A 22,639-nucleotide genomic window follows, 5' to 3' on the forward strand; every position below is an offset into this window, starting at 1 on the left:
GTCAAAGACTCCATCCCCCTAGTCATAGACTCTTCTCTCTACTACCGCACGGCAAGCAGTACCGGAGCTCTAGTCGAGGTCCAAATGGCTTCTTAACAGCTTCTACCCCCAATCCATAAGACTCCTGAACAGCTAATTAAAGGGCTACCCAGACCCCTCTTTTACACTCCTGCTACTCTCTGTTTATAATCTATGCATAGTCACTTTAACTCTACCTACATGTACATATTACCTCAATTACCTCAACTAACCGGTGCCCCCGCATATTGACTCTGTACCGGTACCCATGTATATAGCCTCGCTTGTTATATTACTGCTGCTGTTTAATTATTTGTTACTTTTATTTTCTATTTATCTAATTGTACTTAACACTCTTTTTCTCAACTTCTTAAAAGCATGTTGGTTAAGGTCTCGTAAGTAAGCATTTCACTGTAAGGTCTACTACACCTGTTGTATTCGGCGCATGTGACAAATACAATTTGATTTGATTCCATTTTTTTATTACATGGAAATAGTACGAATAAATTATGTCAGGGGTCAATGTTGGGAGACCAGGCTGCTCCTGAGGCAGGTGGTGGCGGCCTTCTCCCTCTCCTGTGGGAGAGAGAACGACAGAGAGAAAGAGGCAGGGGTGGTTTAGGATTTCAGAAAGAAAAGTCATCATCTGAGCTCTCAGCAATAGAATTATCTTCATCTGAGCTTTCATCTTCATCAGAGTCATCAATAATAGTCCCTTCTCCCAGAATTAGCTTGTGGTAAGTGTTCCTGGTGTTGACTTGGTCTTATGGCAGTTCACTCAATCTTCTCTTCAGGAGGCAGATAATGCCATTCCTCCATCCCTCTGACAACTCCACTGCATTGCCTAACAGTCACATGTGTAGCCGTAAATGATTTACAATTCCAATACACAAAATAGTGCGGAGGATATTTGTATAGCAAGAAAAAAAAGATTGGTCCAAAAATAGTATAAACCTCAACTTACTCTGACCTTGCAGCTGTAGGGACAGTGCCTCCAGAGTTTTCACTGCTCTTTGTAGGCTCCCGCAGTGCCTCTTCATCTCCTTCACCAGGATCCTCTCTTCCTCCTGCAGTATATTCATCAACATTTGATGGAAAGATTGCTGTTGCCTTTGAGATGTAAACTCAGAGGTATATAGCAGAACAACAGCAATGATTGCAGCCTACGCTGAAGGTAGATAGAAACCTTCTGCAATCCTACACTTACTGTTGCCAAGTCTCTCCCATGGCCACACAAAGTTGTCAGTATTGAGCAGCTCATCCACTGTGGGGAGAGCTACTGTAGAGGCACAAACAAAGAGTACAAAGCATTCAACAAATTTCAAAAGCATTTGTCATATAGGTTATAACATTTTAGAAGGCACGCAGAGTTATGGCTCACAAGATACTCTGTTGTTTATGGTCACGTAATTTCTCAGTTTACTGAAATGTTTTACATTACATAACAAACATGACTTCACTGACATCAATGCAATTATGTTACGCGGAGTGGACTCAGACGAGGAGACTGGGATGAAGTAACCAATGTATTTATTGAAACACAGGGGGAAGATGGAGTGCAGGTCAGGGGAAGCTCGGGCGGGTTGCTGGAAACCAGGTGCGGAGGCTGAAGCGAGAGGGGTTGAGACAGGGTAAGCATGTCCGGAGGGGAATCCAAGGAAGAAGTAGAATGGGGAATCCAGGACAGAGTAGCAGGATGACGAGACGTGGAACTGGAGACAGGGACCAGAGTCAGAACAGGCAGAACTGTAGCAGAGAGGAAAACAGCGTCAGGCAAGGAAAACAGGATCTGAATAGTAACAAACGGCTAGAACTGTAGACTGACTGAGCAGAGATTACGATCTGGCAGTGTGGAAGTGGCAGGGCTGAGTATTTGTAGAGGTCTTGATTATGGAACAGGTTGCAGCTGGTGGGGATCTGCTCTGACTCCAGCACACCTGTCTCCGCCCACACAATCAGAGAGAGAGAGAGAGAGAGAGAGAGAGAGAGAGAGAGAGAGAGAGAGAGAGAGAGAGAGAGAGAGAGAGAGAGAGAGAGAGAGAGAGTGAGTACTGGGGGAGTGGCGGCAGGTCAAGGAGACACAGGATGAGCAGTAGAGGGCGTTGCAGGAGCAGCTGTGACAAATTCTGAAGTTGAGAGAGAAAAACATCCACTGCTGCACCTTAGCAACCCACTCGTGAAGCACAGCGTCGTTGATGTCCTGCTCGACTTCCTCTCTGGTTGTGTTGCCAGAGACTAATTGCGGCCTCCCCATTTGAGCTATAATTCCGTAATGAACAAATACATTTTTTAAATAATGTATTCATTCTATTTAAAAAGGCATTACAATATCCTTTCTGCATAACACAAAAACAGTCCTGAAAGAAAACAATTACCTCACAAGACCATTCATGCGCCTTCGCATGCATAATGCAGAGGAGAAAGTGCATTTTCTGGGCATGCCTGCACAATTTTCTGCAAATATGGCCAGTATTTGCATGCAACATTGCAGCAGAAGAAGCCCACCGTGCCAACAGAACACAACTCCTCCTGCAAGTACACTAAGTAGGCATATACCTCCCCTCTGTACATGTTGAGGGCCTTGAGGAAAACGCAGTGTCGGCAAACTACTATCTCAAGGCCCTCCTCATCTACTTTGGCAGATGATTTGCCTGACGTCTCTTTGGCCGCTGTCCACTCTGATGTGCCACACACTCCTTTGACTGGCATCTACAACATAAGAAATCACAGTGAAGTGCAGAGATGAACTTAAAATAAACAAGTTCTAAACTGGGTGACATTAAAGCTATATTATAGAAACTGTGTAAGAGAAAAATGACATGCTTGGTCTTTTTATGGACATGTCTTTCGCCAAGAACACACCGTCGTAGAAGTCCTTCTCAGCATCAAATAGAGTCAGACTGCAAGATTACATCACAAATTTTTACCTCAAACCAAACCACCAAAGGGTGGCAGGTAGCCTAGAAGTTAGAGAGGGGTTGCTGGTTCAAATCCCAGACATCTGACAGTGTTGCTCCAAACTCTCTCTCTCTGTGTGTGTGTGTGTGTGTGTGTGTGTGTGTGTGTGTGTGTGTGTGTGTGTCTCAGAGGAGTTGGGATAAAGAACAAAACGTCACCGTTCCACAATCTTTCTTCATGGAAAATGACCTTCTACTTGACAATTAATCTTCTTCTAAAAAGAAGACCAACTGCAATATAATATAACATCACAAACATATACTTCATACCAAAAAGATGACCAGCATGCACTTTAAGAAGGCATAATTATACAAGACATCAACACATAAGTAGGTAGTACAAACCCTGAGGCGTTCTGGAAGCGGTATTGCTTACAATTCCCATCCGCTGATATACCATGCATCTCCTGTGAGCAGGCAGGACAATGGAGGAGAACGCTTCCACAAAGCTTGGTTATTTCCAAACGCCCTACGTCCACTAGAGGAATGGCTTCTGGAATGTGCCACCACATATCTTTCCACTCTAATCGCATGCAAAACATACAGAGGTATAAGTAAGGGCCAATTTTTATATTAGAAACAAATATTAACCACAAATTAATTAAAAGTATCATTTGATTAGTATATACACACACTTACCCTGCCAAAGTGCTTTGTTCTTCCGTCAAGCATTCCCAAAAAGGCATGACGGGAGCATCTTGGGGCCAACAATTTTATGTCTTCAAAGGACTTGAAGAGGTCCACTGTGAAGATGGTCTGGTAAGTCATGGTGGCTGGCCAGTAGCCACTCTTTACAAGTTCGTCCAGCCCCACTCTCCAATATCTCAGACACCCAGAGCAGTTCAGATCAGGAAGGGACAGTTTGTAGCACCCTGAGTCAGTAGTAAAGTCCTTAAAAACCACATACTACCATTTATTCCAATCAGGATGACTGCTTGCCACTCGTCACTGTCAGGGCGCTGGGGAGCAGGGGGGAAAACACACTGCTGTGGCATAGCCATGGGCAAAAGATAAACTAGAAACCAAAATGTAACACAAAAGAATCACAAATAAATTGTTAATTATATTTGGACTGTAGATACTGATGATTTGAAAATTGTGCAGCATGACTAAAAAGTGGGTATCGAAGGAGGTGCTATCAGATTTAATTTGAAACACTTAAAAAATAAACACATACCTTGCTCCTGGAAGGTAAGGGACCACTCATCATCTTGATGAATTAAGGTTGGTTGGGGACAAGGGGCAATAAAACCCTTCAAACTGACACTGGCCCAATACAGTACCTTCAGCAGAGAGCATGCTGTCGACCATTGTCTCTCTCTTTCCCCCCCCCACTTTTGTGCACACAAGGTCTGCCTCTCTGCCCAAGTCACCTTTGGGGTTACATGACAATCTGGCCCTGTGAAACTCCCCAGCACCTCCCGTAGGTCCTGCATTAGGGAGTCTTGTGGAGATTAAAACAAAAAAAAGTATAATAATTTAATGACAGAATTCATGAAAAGAATAGCTTGACTGTATGAACTTTTTAAAAGTTTGGCATGGCATTTGTTTGGCATTCTAGCATACTGTACCTGTATCTTGTGGGGATAGGTGCAAGAGCATGGGTACTGCAGAAGGATGAGTACTGATACTGAAAACTATTAAATAAAAATGGTGTTATTTATATAATGTAACTTAAAGGCATTAGTATAACCGTGTTTATTGGGTGAAGAGATAAGAATCCACTATGACAGATATATGTTCATTAAATTATGATATATACTGTAGGTCATTATATTAGATACATGTCATTCAATTACAAGTGCATAACTATGTGGTTTTAATGTACATTAGCTGTGGTTCCTCTTATTTTGGGAGTAATATAACATTTTGAATCTATTTTTAATACATACCTAAGAGTTCATGCCTGCAAGACAGAGGCTTAGGCTACAGTCAATCGGTCTGAGCATTTGAACGTTTTATATCACTACTTTGTATTTAATACCACATTGAAATAAAAGCCAGTGAGCCAGCTAATTGTTTTTAGTATTTTGCAACAGCATTTAGTACTAGTTAGAAATGTCCTAACAAGGTAGTCATGCTGCCTGACAGTTGAACGGCGCTAGCCTTGATGAGGCCCTTACTCTTTTGGGGTTGTTGTGTGTAGTGTGATTTCCTCAGGGTCAAGCGATCTGGCTTTACGCCTATCTCAGGTCAATAGCCCCTCCTACCATTTGCTAATCTGATGCGCAGAAGTAGGATAGTGCATGAGGGTCAAAAGCATGTCCTGTTAAAGCGTGAAGAATTTGTTATAGAGAAGCACAGGTTGTGTTTTCTGAACCGAGGGAGTAGTGTAACAATCCTAGCCTTGATAAGTCTGTTAAGAAATCCCCCAAGGGAGATCTCGCACTTGGCATCTCCCTTGGAGTTCCTTTAGGGCAGGGTTTCCCAACCACATTTTACATTTTTGTTTTAACCCTTATTGGGTTAAGTCAGCCAAGGAAAAGGTTTTGTTATTGTGGGGATAGGTGAATTTTCTTATTGTGGGATTGCATTATATTGTGCAAAAGCAAAAGGCAAAGCCTCCACAGTTAACACTCAAATGTTTTTGTTATTGATCTGCTTTAATTCACTCAAATTTTAGGTGTGAGTAATCCTGGTATTATTATTTATGAACTATATTTGTATATTCACATTTGCACAATTGATATACAGGCAGCAAAAAGAGAATTAGTTTTAAATGTGCAGACACCAGCGTAAGTATAGAATCAGTTATATGGGACACATACAGGCCATAACTAGCTACAGTATACCATCAAATATCTAATTAAAATAGTTAATTCTGTTTATTATATGGTATGTATTATATGCAGTAATTTCTTATTTTATTAAGTTGGAGGAAGTATTCAACACAACCACTTAAGTGTAATAAGAACGAACACAACACTATCAGTTCCGGTACAAATGAAGAAACGGTCAGTTCCGGTAGTACGGAATCATGGGAGATTGAGTTTCCCAGTCCGTCACTCACAGCCCGCCACTTTTAAGTCATGAAATAAATAACTCAATAATTCACAAAAAAAATATTCCCATGTGCTTAAACAATTGATATTATTGATTGTCTTTTTACATAATTAATAACAGCGAGTAGCTAGCTAAAAAGCCCCAATGTTCACTTTGAACCAAAAAGCTAACGTTAGCATACAAGATACAGTTGGCCAGCGTGAATAAATATCACTTGTCTTCAAGGTGAACCAATACGCGTAACTGGTTGAAATAAAATAAGAGTTTAGAGTTATACGGGTCGAAATACAGAAAATGCTATATTACGGCTCAATTCTTGTCCGATGACGTACCTTGCGTTCTAACCGTAAAATAGCTAGCTAGATCAAAATAAGCAGTTACGTTTATTTGTACTAATAGCAATTAACTCGCATCAAGATGAAATGAATTCAGAAGGGGCGTGGCATCAGAGGTCTTTGGCGTCATGAGTGTGTTCTATTAATAAGTACATAAAAAACATTGTGCTTATTTCTACATAGTTAATGAGAGACGGGGTTGCAACCACACGACTGCGTGTGTTAGCGCCACCGGTGTTTAATTTTTGTTGAACGGAAGAGAAAAAAAAATAGCTGGCTAGCTTGGTCGCCGCCGATTTGTTTCTAAATTGGTTTCCGCGTACAGGTCAGTTTTTCGGCCTATTATTAAACACAGGAGTAGCGGTAAAGCAGGTACGTTAATCCAATGCCAATGTATTTAGTGACCTAGCTATCTTTCCCACTCGTGCACAATGTAACTAGCTAGTAAGTTAAGTAGGTAACGTTCACTAACTATGTAACGTTATGTGCAATGCGGTCCAGACAAACCGGCCTAGTAGTAGCTAGCGAATGCTACTTTGCCTTTATTTACTAACGTTACCTAAATAGCAAACTATCGATTTACTTCCTACCGTCTCGTATTGTCTGCGGTGTTTACTAATGCCATACACAGGTTATAAACATATGCCAAACTTGCATTGATAGTTAGCTAATAGTGTTAGTCAGAGGTGAATAATGGGGAAACGAATCTTTTTTTAAAGTCTGGTTTCAATGGAAGTCAATGACTTAAGAAGACTAGGCAGTTGTTATCTCATGATTGGTGTCTTTGAGAGCCACCCCCGGTCATTACGTAGACACACTTTTCAATGGTAAACTGCCTGAGTGAACGATTTATCGACCATCATTGGTGTTAGTTAGCTACTGCGTACTACCAAAGATAGCTAGTTACGTCTTAACGTTATCTGGCTGGCGAGTGAGTCCATTTCGTCCTCGCGTGGTCCAAATCTGTCACGCCCATGAAGTGTGCTGCCAGTACTGGCTAACGTTAGCTAGTTAGTTAAATGAACGACGCTACTACATGCAATTTCAGCATATCGTGCCAAATAGAGCAATAAACACGTCTTTGATCGAGCTCATTAGCTCCCAAATATGCCTGCCTGCAACGATCGTCATTTACTGCCGTTACGCCCGGTATGTCAAATCAAATGTATTTATAAAGCCCTTCTTACATCAGCTGATATCTCAAAGTGCTGTACAGAAACCCAGCCTAAAACCCCAAACAGCAAGCAATGCAGGTGTAGAAGCACGGTGGCTAGGAAAAACTCCCTAGAAAGGCCCAAACCTAGAGAGGAACCAGGCTATGAGAGGTGGCCAGTCCTCTTCTGTCTGTGCCAGGTTGAGATTATTAACAGAACATGGCCAAGATGTTCATAAATGACCAGCATGGTCAAATAATAATCACAGTAGTTGTCGAGGGTGCAACGGGTCAGTTGGCTTTTCATAGCCGATCATTGAGAGTATCTCTACCGCTCCTGCTCTCTCTAGAGTTGAAAACAGCAGGTCTGTCCGGTGAACAGGTCAGAGTTCCATAGCCGCAGGCAGAACAGTTGAAACTGGAGCAGCAGCACAGCCAGGTGGACTGGGGACAGCAAGGAGTCATCATGCCAGGTAGTCCTGAGGCATGGTCCTAGGGCTCAGGTCCTCCGAGAGAGAGAAGGAAAGAGAATTAGAGAGAGCGTACTTAAATTCACACAAGTACATACCGGGAGTAACGGCAGTAAATTACAATAGTTGCACGCATATTTGGTGAGTAACGGAAATATTTTGACATAAGGCTTGTAGAGCTGGTGAAGGGTAGCTTGAATCACAGATTTTTATAACTAAACCAAGATAGACCACAGCCTGTCGTTTCTAATGGGGGAAAATGAGTCTTTTTTTGGGGGGAGGGTAAATCCAATCTGGGGTGTGTTCATAAAGTCACTCTGGCTATCTACTCCGATTGTAGAGCACTCTCATCTGAGTGTGCCAGAGCGCAGAATATCTGATGAATTTACAAACGCTCAACACCTGTTGAATATGTCGTTGTCAGTAAACGTCCACAGCTTAACCAGCTCTGCTAGGTTGAGTAAAATGGTCAAGAGTGAAGTGTTCTCTCATTTGTGTCTGGAAGTAGCTAGCAAGCTAGCCAACATTAGCTTGGTATCTTGATTGCCGGTGTGAGGTCAGAATGCTCGAATCAACCCTACTCTTCAGCCAGAGCCTCCAGTGTGTGCTCTGAACACTCTGAGAGCAAAACGCTCTGGATTTCCAGAGTGCGCTCTGGGCGTTCCTAAATTCAGAGCATTTTGCTCTCAGAGCATTCAGAGCCCACACTGGATGCTCTGGCCGAGGAGTAGGGTTGATCCGAGGGTTCTGACCTTACAATGATAGTCAAGCACCCAAGCTAATGTTGGCTAGCTATTTCCAGACATAAAATGAGAGAACACCTCACTCATACCATTTTACTCGCTCTAGCAGAGCTGGTTAGGCTGTTTTCAGGTTATCCAGATTGTTGGTGACTGTGCTGCTGGCAACAATTTAATTTAAAAAAAAAAATTACTGACACTGTTCATACAAACCTGACTCAGTTACACTAGCTCTGTCAGGAGGAATGGGCCAAAATTCACCCAACTTAGTGTGGGGAGCTTGTGGAAGGCTACCTGAAAAGTGTGACCCAAGTTAAACAATTTAAAGGCAATGCTACCAAATACTAATTGAGTGTATGTAAACTTCTGACCCACTGGGAATGTGATGAAAGAAATAAAAGCTGAAGTAAATCACTCTCTATTATTCTGACATTTCACATTGTTAAAATAAAGTGGTGATCTTAACTGACCTAAGACAGGGAATTTTTACTAGGATTAAATATATGTAAACTTCCGACTTCAACTGTAAATGTTTCATTGATGAGAAAATTTGGTGAATGTCGGACAAAATCCTATCTCATTCCATCTTCTCCCACTACCGGCCAGTGGTCTTCCCCTCTACCATATTTGGTAGTGAGTGGAAATGCCAAGTGAATTCTATACAGATATTTCAACAGATGTATAAATGTCTCATTGTTCTATCGGTGCTTGAATGGTCGCTTTCTGGGCAGAAAGTAGATCTCGTCATATTCATCCTCTCCTTTACCGAGATACTGGTTCAGCTAGGACCCCCTCCGCCTGACTTGTTTATGTTAATTTGTAGCTAACTGTTACTTTTTATTTCAGCATCTGCATTAGTGAAGCATCTACATGGCAGTCAGAAGGGGACACATCAGATACCTCAAAGTGAGTGGCTCTGTCAAACGTTTTTTTGAAAGTTATTTTGTAGCTATCCCAGTGGGCAAAACCAGGTTGAAAAGACGTCTTATTCTGGTTGAAAAGGGACATCTTTTTTCACGTCTTTTCACTGACCGGAATATGATGTATTTTTCTGGCCTACCACACAACCAGTTGGTCATAATTGTGACTTTAATCTGACCAAATGGTCATAATTCTGACCGCTATATTGTGTAGCCTACTGGTCATAGTTAAGACCTCATCATAACCTGGTAATGACCACCTGACTACAGTTTATTACCTACTGTAAAAAAAAGTATTTTGGAGGATAGTTGGATATTGAAAATATTGTTCATTATGTTTCTTTTTATTTTCCTAGTCACCAATTAAAGTTGGTATCTGAAACATATATTCTTACATTTAAAATAGATCACGCAATGGCTTTATCAGTCTGAGATTTGAAACGGACATTCCTGAAGAAACTTTGTGGACTCAGCTGCCTAAAAGTTATAGCAGTTGGCAGTTATAGCTTAGAGGGGCGGCAGGTTGCCTAGTGGTTAGAGCGTTAGGCCAGTAACCGAAAGGTTGCTAGATCGAATCCCCGAGCTGACAAGGTAAAAATCTGGCGTTCTGTCCCTGACGTAGGCAGTTAATCCACTGTTCCTAGGCCGTCATTGTAAATAACAATTTGTTCTTAACTGACTTGACGAGTATTAGGTTCTAACTCTGAGTGTAAAAACTCTATGGACACTATGAAAGCTTAACCAAGTTGAGTTCTTCCCAGAGGATCAATACAGCTGCATTAGACAGAACATGTTTCCACCAACACAAGTGTGTGTGTGTGTGTGTGTGTGTGTGTGTATATATATATTAGTCCAATTAAGATGCACTCCTTCTCTCCAACCCTTTACATCTTTTATGGTTCGACAGGAAGACGAAGTGATGGGGTGTTAAACCATTCTTTCTCCCTTAAGGTGGCCTGACCTCAACCCCCTTGATGCCTAATCCAAAGCTCTCCACCTGTATCACCTATAGGAATCCTGTTACTGGTTCCCCTCTACCCAGCACATTCTAAATCCATCTGACTCCTACAGATAACCATTAACTTCTGATGTAAAAACCAGTCTCTATCACTCCTCAGATACTATAGTATTACTTCTGATGTATCATGTCTCTAGTATAACAATGTTCCAAGTTTAACCCAGAATCTAACAGTCCTCTGTTTGGAACATTTAACTCCATACTGTTCAACATTACATACACTTGGAAATTACTTAAATGGACAAACAATGAAAATTAAACATGAATAACATTCCCAGTTATGCTTATGACCTCGGTTCTATATGCACACTCTTCATCACACAACAGAATACCATTCCAACTGAAGTTGTTGTTGGCTTCCTCTACTTCAGCTGGAGCTGCTTTTAGTTTCTCCACTTTCTCCCTCTGGTTCCTAAGAGAGTGATGGCACAAAACTTGCAAAGCAACGAGAAACACAAAACAACAGTATTAACAATGTGGTAAGCTATGCATGAAACCCAAAGTCTGAGACCATGACAATTCCCACTCTCTCTTTACCTGACTCTATGCCTCCAGAATACTTTTCTGCTGGACTCCACAAACATGAAAGCCCTAAAAAGCCTCATGCGTCCACCCAGTCTTTGCCTTTCTGGCCCCAGGTTCCAAGAGGTGTTTCCAAGCCATGTCATTTTCACTTTGTTCCCCATCTCCTCCATTGCCACCTGATAGGCACGTGCGTATCCCTAATCAACACTACATCCTCTTGAGGTAACTCAGCACTGTATATGCTTTCACATCAATGCCTTCAAAATGTTGAGTACAATTACCCCCAACATCTATCGTTTCATATGATGCATTAACCAAAACAGCAGTTAACCTAACTATGATGTTAAAGTAGCTCCCAGACCCAACCCATCTGCATGTCTACAGTGGAATCTAGTGTCTCTCTCTAGCTCCGCTTCCTCTGTCATGGCGTCGTCAAGCTCACCCATTATGCAGCTGGACCTCACTTCCCGTGAGAACTGTGCACCCACCGAGGAGAGACATGACTGTCTTTACCGCTGCAGGTGCTGTAAGGAGTACTATGTGTGGACCAGACCATCGCTGTCCCAACACCCCGCCTGCTGCATCTTGATGTACACTCAATCTCCAGAATTCAGCCCCTGCCCTCGGTTATCTCCTGCTCCTCATGTGCTGCTTTCATCTGAGGATATACACACTGCGACGCATAGGTCATTTCCTGACAACATAGACTCCCCCCCTTATGGCAAGATCACTCATTTGTGACATTTGAATAACAGCCCCCGTTTCCCATCGGTCTCCCAGTTAGCAGCTACCCAGCCATGTGACATTAGTCCTTATAAACTGATATCACAACAATGCTACTAAAGTAACCCCTGCTACTACTAACATGGCCCATGATTAGAGCCTCCTTCAATTACTGTCCCTACAGCGACTGCCGTGGGAATAACTACTGCATGTAATCTGTCAAGTGTTCGCCTGCTGTTAGAAATTGGGAAAGAGATTAATGAGTTGGAAGAATATCCAACCTATCAAAACTCTGCGCCACAGGTTTCTTGAAAGTTTACCATAGTGTCTGAAATGCCACCAGTATCTCTTCTACTCTCACCATGATCTGGGTATATGTCATGTTCAATTTAACTTCATAATAGTTCTTATATTGTGCACAGTTGGCTATCCTCCCTCTCCTACGAGCTATCTCCTGTAACAATATACATAGTCTCTGGTAATGATTCCACATGTATCATGTCTCTAGTATAACAATCTTCCAAGTTTAACCCAGAATCTAACACTAGTTAAATAAAGAATAGATGTCTTCAAAAAAGAGCATCTTGCTCATATATACTGAACAAAAATATAAACGCAACATGCAACAATTTCAAAGAGGTTACAGTTTGTATAAGGAAGTCAGTCAATGGAATTAATTTCATTAGGTCCTAGTCTATGGATTTCATATGACTGGTAATACAGATATGTGTGACGCATAGAGTTGATCAGGCTGTTGCTTGTGGAATGTTGTCCCACTTCTCTTCAATGGCTGTGCGAGTTTGCTGGATATTGGTAGGAACTGGAACACGCTCTCGTACACATCGATCTAGAGCATCCCAAACATGCTCAATGGCTGACATGTCTGGGACATTTTCAGCTTCCAGGAAGTGTGCACAGATCCGTGCGACATGGGGCTGTACATATCATGCTGAAACATGAAGTAATCACATTTATACACTGAACAAAAATATAAATGCAACATGTAAAGTGTTAGTCCCATGTTTCATGAGCTGAAATAAAAGATCCCAAGAGATGTTCCATATGTACAAAAAGCTTATTTCTAAATTATTTGGCCACATTTGTTTACATCCTTTTTAGTGAGATTTTCTCCTTTGCCCAGATAATCCAACCACCTGACAGGTGTGGCAGTATGCTCTTCATGGATGCTTTCAACTGTACCGGGCAGATGGCAGACAATGTGTATGGAATGGTGTGGGGGAGCGGTTTGCTCCATGGTGGCGGTGGGGTTATGGTATGGGCAGGCATAAGCTACGGAAAACGAACACAATAGCATTTTATCGACGGCAATTTGAATGCACAGATAGCGTGACGAGATCCTGAGGTCCATTTGCATAATAATGCCACAGCCCCATGTCGTAAGAATCTGCACATAATTCCAAAAGCTGACACCGTCCCAGTTTTTCCATGACCTGCATACTCACCAGAGATGTTACCCGTTGAGCATGTTTGGGATGCTCTGGATCGACGTGTACGACGGCGTGTTCCAGCAACCTCATACAGCCATTGAAGAGTAGTGGGACAACATGCCACAATCAACAGCCTGATCAACCATGCAACAGAGATGTCATGCTGCATGAGACAGTCATGTGAAATCCATAGATTAGTGCCTAACTTATTTATGTGACTGATTTCCTTATGAACTCTAACGCAGTAAAATCTTGTAAATTGTTGCTTTTATATGTTTGTTCAGTGTGGATAACTGGTCAGTAATTTAGTCAGATTTTAACCAAATATCAACCAAATTTAAGATATCTTGGAAAAACACTTAATCTGGTTATAAGACGTCCCGACCAGATTTCAACCTGTAAAATCCATCAATATCATGTTATATGCCCACTGGGATGCATTGTGCTGTTGCGCAGAAGTTTTGGCCTGCGTTGTATTATGACTGTTGTGAAATGGACAAGAACTGGGAAAAAGGAGTGGAATGGTGTCAAGTGCTCAGTTGTCTGCGTCAAAGGATTGTAAATTAACCAGTGTTTCTCTTGCAGGTGTGTGAGGTACAGAGTTGTCAGGGTGACAACAGAGAGTCACAACGGCATGGAAGTAAGGGTTCAATTAACATAAAGGTAAGTCCACAGATGATTCAACTTTGGCTGTATTTTGAGAAAGCATTCTGTTTTGCATGTCTTATTCTTTATGGGCAGCATTCTCTATGATCAGAACTAGTTTACTGTTTATCACCCTTGATAAAGTTGTCTTCAGAATGGCTCACTTACTCTCATCCCATTCTCGTGAAATTACAGCAAGTAGTGTATGATAACGATTACGACGAACACATGGCAGACGAGCCTAAAGATGCCAAAACCAACCTTATCGTCAATTACCTGCCCCAAAACATGAGCCAGGACGAGTTGCGGAGTCTCTTCAGCAGCATCGGCGAGGTGGAGTCTGCCAAACTCATCCGCGATAAAGTGGCAGGTAATCCCTATCACAAAAACCAGAGTGAGTCCAAACCCTTTTCTTTTGAGCTCAGTTCATTTACTTTAATCACTCTCCATAAGGTGATACCTGGCCCCGGCCTTCTGTGTCTGTCTGCACATGTAGTCCACTACAAAAGTCTGATGTTGAATGTGACATCAAATATTTTTGTTTGACTTTACCAATATTTTCTTTCTTGATTACTAGTCTGTAAATTCAATGCCGTATTTGTTGGTTACCATAATTGTATTTTACTTTGTATGCGACTCCTGCGTGCTTCCTAAAATTATTTTACTGAATGTATTTTGATACTAAGTGGGTTTTTTTAATTGCAGACTACCTGATTTAGTGTTTGGATCAGGGATAGTATTTTTATTATTATTTTCTCAACTCCTGTTTTTCTGTGCTATATTTACACCTTGTTACGTCTGTTCTTTAAACTTTCGTTACTTGAGTATCTTTTTTAATGGTGGTCTTTGGGGAGTTTTGTTTATGGTCTTTGCGGTTGTGTTCTTGTTTCATTGGGCATTATGGCTGCTCTATGTTATTAGATTTGGTGATAACTCCATATTGTAAAACCAAGCATTAAATACCTTTCTTTGGTGACTAGTTATAATGGGATTCTATTTAGTTCTCTTGTATTTAGTTTCAAATTGTAACGTGTGAATATTTATTGGAAAGAGGGCGTTCAAGTTTTTTTTTTTTTATGAAGTCTTCGATGTCAAGGGTCATCATTTTCGTAAATCTGCATTTTCCTAACGCAGACCATAAAAAAAAAACATGCGTTTTTAAAACATTTCACCTGCATTTTATATTGTAAGTCAAGTGTTTAACTTGGTTAGTCTTGCATTTTAACCTACTACTGAAGAAAAACTACACCAGGGGAAAGTACTGGAGAAAAGTACGCTACACATCAGTGAGTGGTGATCCAATGATGAGCAAAGATACTTTATCTGAGTGAAGGTGAGAAAAAATATGAAACCCGCACACTGCTCTTGCTAGTATCACTGCTTTGTATTAAGCTTTACGTATCGGCCCCAAAAGCTCTGATGGAGGCCTTGAGGCCGTTACGTTAAGCTTAATAAAGAGTAGTGATACTAGCAAGAGCAGTGTGCGGGTTTCTTCATTTTTCTCATCTTATTCAATTTACTATGCACCTGCAACAGGGATGGCTCAGATGTGAGTGCCTTTTTGAATCTGAGCGAAGTGCAACTGATGCACGAAATTAGTCCTTTTACATTTAATGATTTTGCGCGAACCCTGACTGAAGCCGAGCAGAATTTACAATTTTTGATCTGCATTTTTTTACTAAATGCAGCAAGATATTTTTTCTGTTTTATCTTTTTCAGAATCCTGCGTTAACGTGGCCCCTGGATAATTTTGATAGAATACCAAAGTTTTAATCTATTGTTATTATAAAAGGCTGTTACTACCTTCTATTTGAAAAATGTATTTTCATTTACACTATTTCAATGTGGGTCTTTTTTTCTTTAGCCATATTTCACAGAAAATGTTTTCCTTTGCAAATGTTTTTGCCAAAATGCATGCATTGTGCTGATATCTCCTGTGGAAGACTGGTATCCAATCTGTAAATATGGACAAACTTTTGTTATTTTATTTTGTTGTTTTTTTCCCCTTTTTTTTTTTTCTTCTCCAGGCCACAGTTTAGGGTACGGATTTGTTAACTATGTTAACGCTAGTGATGCAGAAAGGGCTATCAATACCCTCAATGGGCTGAGACTACAGTCTAAAACTATCAAGGTAACGTGCAATCAGGTGTTTTTATGTTTCAACTGATGGATGTGATATGTTTCTCAAGTAGTCCCTGGGCAGTTGAGGGGGAGCCCTCCTGCAAAGTGTCTATTTGCCAAAGCATATAAAGGTATTTGGGTAACATGTCTACTTAAACAATCATGTAATATTTAAATGTTTTTGTTCTATAATTTATCAGTTTTGGAAAGTTTGATTTGAAGCAGTTGGCCTGTGTGGGTAACCTGACATGGTTTTATTTTCGGCACATATTTATACTGAAGCTTATTAATTTTGTTAAGACTACTTTAGTTTTTAATTTAACACTACTGGTTATTGCAGAGTTATTTTTGCTTGAGTGTGACGTTGTTCCAACTCAAAGCCCTGCATCATTTCACAAATACATTTATTTTCCTTTTATAGCTTTTAACTTTTTGAAATGGACCCATTTTTAGAAATTATATTTATTTTATTAAGTAGCTGCTCAGCAATGTGCATTCTCGCTCAGCACTGTGACAGAATTTTGTGGATTTTAATAGTTTTTTTGTTCTTTTGTTTTGCTTTTAAAGTTTACGAGACATTTTGGGAGTTTGAATCTGATTTTAAAAAAAATATATATATATATAAAAAAAAAATCACGTTTGTAATATTGTCAAATGAATTCCAAAGCATTATTTTTAATAAAAATGTTCCCTATAAATTGCACAATGGAAACTGACCTGCCGTCTCCTCATCAGGTGTCCTTCGCCAGGCCGAGCTCTGACGGTATTAAGGATGCCAATCTTTACATTAGTGGGCTGCCCAAGACCATGACACAGAAAGACGTGGAGGATATGTTCACACGCTATGGCCAGATCATCAACTCACGTGTCTTGGTCGATCAGGCCTCAGGTAGGCAGGCACAGCCTGAATGAGAAATATTTGTGCAGACTCAATTAAATGAGCACAAGTGACTCAAGTCACTTGAGTGGACTTTCCACTCTCCAAATCCTAACTATTAGGGCAAAACAATTTTTGGGCATCTGTAGCCTATTCCATTAATGGCTTCTCCATTTCCTCCCCTTGCTTCTCAGGCCTGTCCAGGGGTGTGGCCTTTATCCGCTTTGACAAACGGGCTGAGGCGGAGGACGCCATTAAAGACCTGAACGGGCAGAAACCCCCTGGGGCCTCGGAGCCCATCACAGTGAAGTTTGCTGCCAACCCCAACCAGGCCAAGAACTCCCAGGTCATCAACCAGCTTTACCACAACCAGGGTCGGCGCTTTGGGGGCCCAGTACACCACCAGGCCCAGAGATTCAGGTGAGTGGCCGACTGCACTACACAATGCATGTCAGTGCCCGGTTGTTAAGCAAAGGTATTTTTGTGATCTCGGGGAGTTGAGACTAGAACCCCAGACAACCTAGACCCCTGAATTGTTAGTGATTATATTCTGTATTTCCTTGGTCATCCGGCCTGCACCTTGTTTGTGGGTTATTTTAAACCGGCATCTATGGAGTAGTATTTGAAGAGATGTTTTTCTGTGCCCTTGGCAGGTTCTCTCCGATGAGTGTAGACCACATGAGCAGCATGTCTACGGTCAGCGCTGAAGGGAACTCTACGGCCGGCTGGTGCATCTTCATTTACAACCTGGGCCAGGACGCTGACGAGGGCATCCTGTGGCAGATGTTCGGGCCCTTCGGAGCCGTCACCAACGTCAAGGTCATCCGCGACTTCAACACCAATAAGTGCAAAGGCTTCGGCTTCGTCACCATGACCAACTACGAGGAGGCGGCCATGGCCATCGCCAGCCTCAACGGTTACCGGCTTGGAGACAAGATACTGCAGGTTTCCTTCAAAACCAGCAAGGGGGGTCACAAGTAAACCGAAAAGGGTGAAGGGGTACTTGTTTTCCATATTTACAATAATAGAGGAGTGGGGGGGAACTAAATGAGATTGGAAAGGCTACACATATGTTCTTGGAATATAATTTCTAGGCTAACTATCACTTCAATCTTTCTTAGCTAGTAGAAAACTAGTGTCTTCTTGCTGTGACATAAAAAATAACCTGGGCACGGGGAGGGGTTCTGAAGTGTGTAGAAAGGTTGTTGTCCTATTCTTGTGGCTTTTGTGTGTCTGTGTGCCACATACATGGTTGACGGTGACAATACAAAATCCTGCCATGTCTGATTCCTACCTGCTTGTAATTTCTCAATATTTTACGTAGCCATTTTATCGTGATCAGTAGTTTTGATCCGTGCTAGGCCTTGAATCCCTCAAGTCTTTCTACACTTCTATTCTGTCATTTTTAACATAAACGTCCTTTGCTAAATCGACACATCGGAGTATTAGATCAAGCATGCCCTTCTAGATGTGGAAGTGGGCATGTGCTGGCAGTGCATTTTATTTTTATTTTGACTTTTTTGGGGATTTGAAAAGATTGCTATTTAATGAGCGACCAAAGAGGGAGGACTGGAGAAAAAAAAGTTTGTATGTGTATATATATATATTTCTTTTTTTTCCCCCGAATCATGCCCTCTGACATCTTTTAATATCGGAAATGTAATAGAAACCTCAAGGTTTAAATTATTCAGTTGATTAGAAGATACTCTTCTGTCAACTGTAATTTAGAAAAATACAGTGCTTTGTTTCTTTCTGATATAATTGAGTATGCAAGCTGTACCCAGTCCTATGTTTTTATTTTATTGAAACTGCCTTTCAATGTCAACTTGTTTCCCGTGATCTTTTTTTACTCTTTCCATTAACATTTTTGTAGTGGAAATTTTAGTTTGTTCCCGTTTTAGAATTTTTTTGAAAGTTACACTTTTGCTTTTTAGTTTGGGTCATTGAATTTGAAAGTTACATAAACATGACTAAATACCATTCCAACTTGGCTCCACTATGTGTCCATAATTTACCTCTTCATTTGAATTGGAAAGCCCTGTCTGGGCATACCCTGCTTGGTTCAGTTAATTTGAACCTAATCAAGGTACTGCAGGAGGTTGTTTATGGGTTTCTTATATGCTTTTATTTCCTCATGAGGCCAAATGATGGGGTCCTGGAAGGGGAGCTCACGGTTTCCCAGTTAGATGTGCATTATGGCCACTTCTGCGATTTGTGTGTACACGGTCAGTGAATTATTTTTTTTCTTTCTTTTTTCATTTAATTTTTTCCCCCTCCATTTGACTCTGTCCAGAAAAATGTATCTATTGGTCTTTCGCCGAAGAATGAAACCTTTTTGGTAACAGCTGACAACATCCCCATTCTCAAATAATAAAACACGTCTCCATGTGAGAAGTTAAAGCTATTTGTTTTATTCTGATTCTAGTTGCCTTCATTTTACCCTGAAACCAACCCTCATGGGCTTGACTGGCTGCGACAGACTAAGACTGCCCAGGCTTTGTGTGGGTGTTCAGCTTCTGGAAGGATCTGAGATGTACTGCACTGACCAGATGGACAAAACCTCTAAATGACACAGCTATTTTTGGTGTCATCTTCTGATAAGGGTTGGGCTATTTTTTTTTTTTTTTATGGAAACTTTATCTGGTATCAATGGCCACAAAAAAAAACACTTCTGTGTTGAATGTTCCAATGAGTAATAAGAAAAATGTAGCCGATTATTTAAAAAAATAAAAAATATTTTTTTTTTTTTTTTTTTTTTTTTAAATAAATAAATAAATAATAAATAAAATAATCCATACTGTACCTTGATGAATTTTGATACATCAAAGGGTCTAGCTAGCTTTTATTTCTAAAGTAGATCTGAAAAGCTCAATACCCAAGATTAGCTCACACAGTGCTGTTTGGCCATAAGGTGGTGTAATTACAGTGAGAACCAGAACCTGCCGAAAACCCAAGATGGTTGAGTTGTGGAAAAACCTTTGACACTAAGCAATCCTATATCAAGGGCTCACACACGTCTATTAAAACATTGATAATCCATATTTTTACTTATTCTATTGACCAAATTCCAATCAAATCCAACAAAATTGGCAAATTTTATCACGTTAACATGATAAAGGGAAAATGTTTATTTTCCACATCTCGACATTGTTTGCCAACTGTAATAAACTGCCTGGCGTGGAATTGTTAAATCCCTTATTACAAATCTGTTTTTAAAAAATTGGGCATAAAAATAGATTGCAGGAGATTTTGTAAATTTGACCCAGATAGAGGCTGGGAGCATTAAAGTCCATTTTATCTACAGTAAGGCTTGTATGTGATTATAGCACAGGATGCCTTCTGCATAGTAGGTTACAAAGTGCCAGGCTTACAACATCGCAGTCTGTTGTGGGAGGAACAGAGGGCTTGAATTGAGGGCTGCAGTTAAATGGCCTCCTCCCTCTTATAAACAGCTGTACACATGACCTGAAAATGTGTCATCCAGTGTGACCTAATTTAGCCACCAGGCAGTGGCATGCACCTCTCCTGCTTTTTAACCCTGACTAGACCAAGATTTGGTTGTGATTATACTGATCCAATTTAAAGAAAAGTATTTTAGACTATTTTAATGCACTGTTTGAGTCTTTTAGACTATTTACACTGTTGGGTTTTTCAATATTTGTAGTCCACTAGATGGCAATATGCACCATGTTTCTGCATTTTGTTTCTCCTCTCCTGCCAGCCTTATTTTTGCTGTGTACCATATATGGAAATGCAGAATGAGTGGAAATGCAGAATGCCCCATGGCAATATGTGTGAAATTGCAAGAAATTAGCTTTAAAACAGCATTTTCTCTCAGCCTCATGGCAAAATGTGTGTGATGGCATGAGATGCGCTATAAAACTGCATTTTTCTCATTGCACCATGGCAAAATATGTAGAATTGTAGGAAGTTAATGTTTTCCCCCCCCTACATTTTTTGTTGTTTTGGGGGGGGGGGCTTGCTCAGACCCAGCAAAACTGTGGTATGCCACTGCATGCAGACTCCTAGTTTTGACCTACTAGCTGGATAGTAAGCTGAGCTCCCTGAAAGTTGTTTTCACTCAGAGGACATTCTTTCCACTCAAACCAGGTCAGTTATTCCCACCCCTCTCTTCCTCGCTCTCTATTACCTTCAACAGAGCCAACAGGCAGCCAGGGGCATCTAGCAGTGGCCTACTAATCTGTGTATGCAAGTAGTCAGAAATATACATTGGATTTGATGATCATAAATTGAAGTGTTTTTTTTTGTCAATTTTGACCCGTTGTTTAAATACACAAATTAGGAACTGTATGACCTTTTATAAAAAATATACCATAGAAGGCCCCTACTGAACGTCTAAAATCACTTGTCACACCAGTGGTTTTCTATCATACTCAATCTCTCATGACAATGCATTTGATTTCTTCTTTCTAAACAGGAATGGGACCAGTTGTTGTTATGCCTGTCCATGCTCCAAATTGCCACTTCCCCTCCACAATGAAGCATGGCGCTCTGTTTATTTTGCAAGATATCAGATGTTGCCGCTAATCCTATTTCCTTTTTATGCCGCTGTTTTGTTGTTTTAGAGAAACGTTACACTCCCTAAAGGACAAGCTCTCATCTCTTTATGTGGTTGGACTGGAGAGGCAGGGTTTCTTAAACTATGAATGAGTCGGGACCCAAAGTGGGCCCTGGGCATGTGAGAGGACAAATCAAATTAAAGTGTATTTGTCGCATACACAGAGTAGATGTTAAAGTAGGTGTAGTAAAATGCTAATAAATCTAGCTCCAGCAGTGCAGTAAGTGTCTAACAGTACAATACCATCAGAACTAGCAATGTCACAGTCCGGAATATAAAAACATGGTTTGTGTAGACAGTATGGACAATATTTAAGTAGGAAAAGGTATGTACAGCAGTAGTTATATAGGATGAGCTATGTCGAGAATACACATAAAGTGAGTAATCGATTAGCTTAATTTCGGAGATCAAATTCAATTTCAACCAAATAATGTTGCAGGAATGCTTATCGAACTACAGAAACGATTTCAGAACAAATTGTTAAAGTGACCAGTGTTCAATGCCTCTATATACATAGGGCAGCAGTTTCTAAGAGTAGAGTGCTGTTTGATAGCCGGCTAGTGACAGTGTCTAAGATGCAGGGCAGGGTACCGGGCGGAGGCTGGCTGGTAATGACTTCAACAGTCTCATGGCCTGGAGATAGAAGCTGTTTTTCAGTTTGTCTTTCCCAGCTTTGATGGACCTGTACTGCCTTAGTCTGCTAGATGGTTAGCAGGGGTGAAATGGCCGTGGCTCGGGTGGCTCATGTCCTTGATGGTCTTCTTCGCCTACCTGTGACACCGGGTGCTGGAGATGTGCCCCTGGTGATGCATTTGGCTGATCGCACCACCCTCTGTTGACGATGGTGCATCTGTAGAAGTTTGTGAGACTTCCTTCAGCCCCCTGAGGTTGAAGAGGCGTTTTTTGCATCTTCACCACAGTGTCGATGGGGAGGGAACATTTCAGGTCTTCAGTGATGTGCACGCAGAGGAACTTGAAGCTTTTGTGTGGGTCGCGAGTTATGAGAATACATCTACAGTGCCTTCAGAAAATATTCAAACCTTTTGACTTTTTCCACATTTTGTTGTGTTACAAAGTGGGATTAAAATTGATTTAATTGTCATTTTT

The 22,639-nt window shown here is 41.0% G+C and overlaps 2 protein-coding genes and 1 long non-coding RNA gene across 6 annotated transcripts; 1 reads left to right on the forward strand and 2 right to left on the reverse strand.

Annotated features, from left to right (window-relative positions):
* Nucleotides 1-483: 483 nt before the first annotated feature.
* Nucleotides 484-1,517, reverse strand: LOC115158986 (uncharacterized). Its single transcript, XR_003868796.1, has 4 exons — nt 1,483-1,517; nt 1,226-1,297; nt 983-1,085; nt 484-862 (listed from the first exon to the last, which is right to left on the reverse strand). It is a non-coding gene; the product is annotated as an uncharacterized LOC115158986 (long non-coding RNA).
* Nucleotides 1,518-1,924: 407 nt separating this feature from the next.
* Nucleotides 1,925-11,915, reverse strand: LOC115158052 (uncharacterized). Its single transcript, XM_029706541.1, has 9 exons — nt 11,152-11,915; nt 10,947-11,026; nt 4,547-4,612; nt 4,259-4,419; nt 4,153-4,159; nt 3,886-3,990; nt 3,615-3,847; nt 2,180-3,498; nt 1,925-1,955 (listed from the first exon to the last, which is right to left on the reverse strand). The coding sequence occupies exons 1-8, from the start codon at nt 11,307-11,309 to the stop codon at nt 3,454-3,456; spliced, it is 855 nt and encodes a 284-aa protein (XP_029562401.1). The 5' UTR covers nt 11,310-11,915; the 3' UTR covers nt 1,925-1,955; nt 2,180-3,453.
* LOC115158051 (ELAV-like protein 1) lies at nt 6,169-19,355 on the forward strand. Of its 4 annotated transcripts, none has more exons than XM_029706539.1 (8): nt 6,169-6,685; nt 9,523-9,582; nt 13,896-13,973; nt 14,151-14,325; nt 15,983-16,086; nt 16,812-16,965; nt 17,148-17,373; nt 17,607-19,355. In XM_029706539.1, the coding sequence occupies exons 2-8, from the start codon at nt 9,547-9,549 to the stop codon at nt 17,932-17,934; spliced, it is 1,101 nt and encodes a 366-aa protein (XP_029562399.1). In that variant the 5' UTR covers nt 6,169-6,685; nt 9,523-9,546; the 3' UTR covers nt 17,935-19,355. The 4 variants fall into 4 exon arrangements, with proteins under 4 accessions (XP_029562399.1, XP_029562398.1, XP_029562397.1 ...); XM_029706538.1 differs by having other exon boundaries at nt 6,170-6,638; nt 14,151-14,349; XM_029706537.1 differs by having other exon boundaries at nt 6,171-6,685; nt 14,151-14,349.
* The last annotated feature ends 3,284 nt before the right edge of the window (nt 19,356-22,639 follow it).

This window comes from Salmo trutta, chromosome 22 (assembly GCF_901001165.1).
Source record: "Salmo trutta chromosome 22, fSalTru1.1, whole genome shotgun sequence".
NCBI classification, from domain to species: Eukaryota; Metazoa; Chordata; class Actinopteri; order Salmoniformes; family Salmonidae; genus Salmo; species Salmo trutta.

Excerpts from the sequence above, each read along its gene's own strand:
- LOC115158051 (XM_029706538.1), top strand. The coding sequence starts at position 9,547 with ATGGCAGTCAGAAGGGGACACATCAGATACCTCAAA. Across the intron at positions 9,583-13,895 it reads GACACATCAGATACCTCAAA|GTGTGTGAGGTACAGAGTTG; the intron begins GTGAGTGGCTCT and ends TTTCTCTTGCAG. Across the intron at positions 13,974-14,150 it reads AGGGTTCAATTAACATAAAG|CAAGTAGTGTATGATAACGA; the intron begins GTAAGTCCACAG and ends GTGAAATTACAG.
- LOC115158052 (XM_029706541.1), bottom strand. The coding sequence starts at position 11,309 with ATGGAGGAGATGGGGAACAAAGTGAAAATGACATGGCTTGGAAACACC. Across the intron at positions 4,420-4,546 it reads CCTATCCCCACAAGATACAG|ACTCCCTAATGCAGGACCTA; the intron begins GTACAGTATGCT and ends AATCTCCACAAG. Across the intron at positions 3,848-3,885 it reads CATCCTGATTGGAATAAATG|GGTGCTACAAACTGTCCCTT; the intron begins GTAGTATGTGGT and ends CTACTGACTCAG.